General features: G+C 47.9%; 1 protein-coding gene across 1 annotated transcript in view; it reads right to left on the bottom strand.

Annotated features, from left to right (window-relative positions):
* The window catches only part of KCTD7 (potassium channel tetramerization domain containing 7), a 15644-nt gene that overhangs the window by 8003 nt on the left and 5242 nt on the right, over positions 1 to 2399 (bottom strand). The window contains exon 4 of the mRNA XM_037731775.1: positions 980 to 1149. Within this exon, the coding sequence (XP_037587703.1) occupies positions 980 to 1149 (170 nt within the window). The remainder of the gene's footprint in view (positions 1 to 979; positions 1150 to 2399) is intronic.

Raw genomic sequence — 2399 nt, 5'->3', positions numbered from 1 at the left:
AAAAAAAAAAAAAGATGGGGTTTCACCACATTGGTCAGGCTGGTCTTGAACTCCCGACCTCAGGTGATCCACCTGCCTTGGCCTCCAAAGTGCTTGGATTACAGGCATGAGCCACCGCGCCCGGCCTGTTTTGTATTTTGAGATGGAGTCTCGCTCTGTCGCCCAGGCTGGAGTGCAGTGGTGTGATCTCGGCTCACTGCAACCTCTGCCTCCTGGGTTCAAGCAATTCTCCTACCTCAGCCTCCTGAGTAGCTGGGATTACGAGCATGAGCCACCATACCCAACTAATTTTTGTATTTTTAGGAGAGACAGGGTTTCACCATGTTGGCAGGCTGGTCTCGAATTCCTGGCCTAGAGTGATCCACTTGCCTTGGCCTCCCAAAGTGCTGGGATTACAGGTGTGAGCCACCACACTTGGCTAAAAATAATTTTTTTTTTTTTTCTGAGACTGAGTCACACTCTATTGCCAGGCTGGGCAGTGGCACAATATCGGCTCACCGCAACCTCTGCTCTCCACCAGGGTTCAAGTGATTCTCCTGTCTCAGCCTCCTGAATAGCTGGGACTATAGGTACCTGCCACCACACCTAGCTAATTTTTGTATTTTTAGTAGAGACAGGGTTTCACAATGTCAGCCAGGATGGTTTTGCTCTCTTGACCTCGTGATCCACCTGTCTTGGCCTCCCAATGTGCTGGGATTACAGGCGTGAGCCACTGTGCTGGGACAAAAATAAAACATTTTAAATTGTCTAGGATTGAAGCAATTTCCTACAGCCAGTGTGTGTTATTTGGAATTTGTCTGTCTTAGTCTCCTTTGGCTAAATAAATAAATTTTATCTAATTCAGTAAGCCCATTTATTAAATGCCACCAATATGTTATCTCTTCTCCTAGGTACTATGGAAGATACTAACGTCCCATACTCAAGCCCAGGCTACTCATTTGCTAGGACTACAAAGCTGTCTGCAGAGAGAGAGACATACCCAAAGTGTGTGCCATCTCGGTCAATGAAATACCGGCCCTCGGAGTCCGTGGGGATGTAGTGCCGTCCACTGAACATGGCTGCCAACATGGTGTCTTCGTAGCGCCGCAGTGTGGACAGGCGGGTAGTGAAGTGAGCCCCTCCGATGTTAAGGGGGACAACCTCAGGAAACTGGAAAGAAATCACCAGGGCTCTCAGGCGGTGGGGAATGAGAGCTGGGTGGGGCTGCTCCATCTTCAGTCCCTCGGGTCTGATTGGTGCCACACCATTCACTCAGTCACTCAAGCCCAGGAGTCCATCTGATCACTTTCTTCTCTGTCCTCCCTCTGCCCCACCCTCATCGCCTGCTGAGTCCTACCCATTCCAACCCTCAGAGCTCTTAAATCAGGTCTCTCCACCTCAACCCCATTATCACTGCTCTAGAGCTCAAGCCTTCGGTGTCCTTTCACTTCCAGAATTTACCAGCTTTGTGCTTTTGCTCACATTATCTTCTTTGCCCAAAATACTCTCACCACTCTCCTTCTTCTGTCTATATGGCAAGTTTAATGGCCCCATATAGTGGTATAGGTTGTTCACTGCAAAAAAGCACCTGGATGAGAATGAACTGCTATGTGCCTTTTCTAATTTACACCAAGATGCCATACAAGTTAGCGGCATCTACTCATTCTAGAATTTTCTATGCAAGTTTCCCTTCCCTGTGAGCATTTCTGCTCAACTGTTCCTCACCTGCCCCCGGGATAGAGTTAATGACACTGTGCCTTCACCATGTGCCACACTCTCCTCTAAAATAGCTCCTAGCACAATACATTGCCAATTATTTTCCTCTGTCAATTCACTCCACCAGACCTCAAGCTTCCCAAAGACAAGGAAAACATCTTGGTCACTAATCACCGGGCTATCCACAGCAGAGCTCAGTAGTTGTGTGTTGAATGCTTCCAGGCATCTACTCCTCTCCTAATCTGTAGAGTGAGACTGGTCTCCAGTCCACCTAAAGTTCTAGAGGCAAGAGCTGAGTGAAGAACATGGAAACGATGGTATAGGCCTGGTGCAGTGGCTCACACCTGTAATCCCAGCACTTTGGGAGGCTGAGGTGGGCGGATCACAAGGTCAGTTCAAGCCCAGTGTGACCAACATGGTGAAACCCCATTTCTACTAAAAATACAAAAATTAGCTGGCGTGCTGGCAGGTGCCTATAATCCCAGCTACTCAGGAGGCTGAGGCAGGAGAATTGCTTGAACCTGGGAGGCAGAGGTTGCAGTGAGCCAAGATCGTACCACTGCACTCCAGCCTTGGCAACAGAGTGAGACTCTGCCTCAAAATAATAACAATAATAATAATAATAAAATAATAAAACAACCCCAAAACTGGGTTGCTGCCAGTTTTTGGCTATTACAAGTAAAGCTGGGATGAACATTCCTATG

Source organism: Cebus imitator, unplaced genomic scaffold (genome assembly GCF_001604975.1).
Source record: "Cebus imitator isolate Cc_AM_T3 unplaced genomic scaffold, Cebus_imitator-1.0 Scaffold419, whole genome shotgun sequence".
Taxonomy (NCBI): domain Eukaryota; kingdom Metazoa; phylum Chordata; class Mammalia; order Primates; family Cebidae; genus Cebus; species Cebus imitator.
Note: the sequence above shows the minus strand (reverse complement) of the source record. Positions and strands in the feature narration are given on the sequence as shown.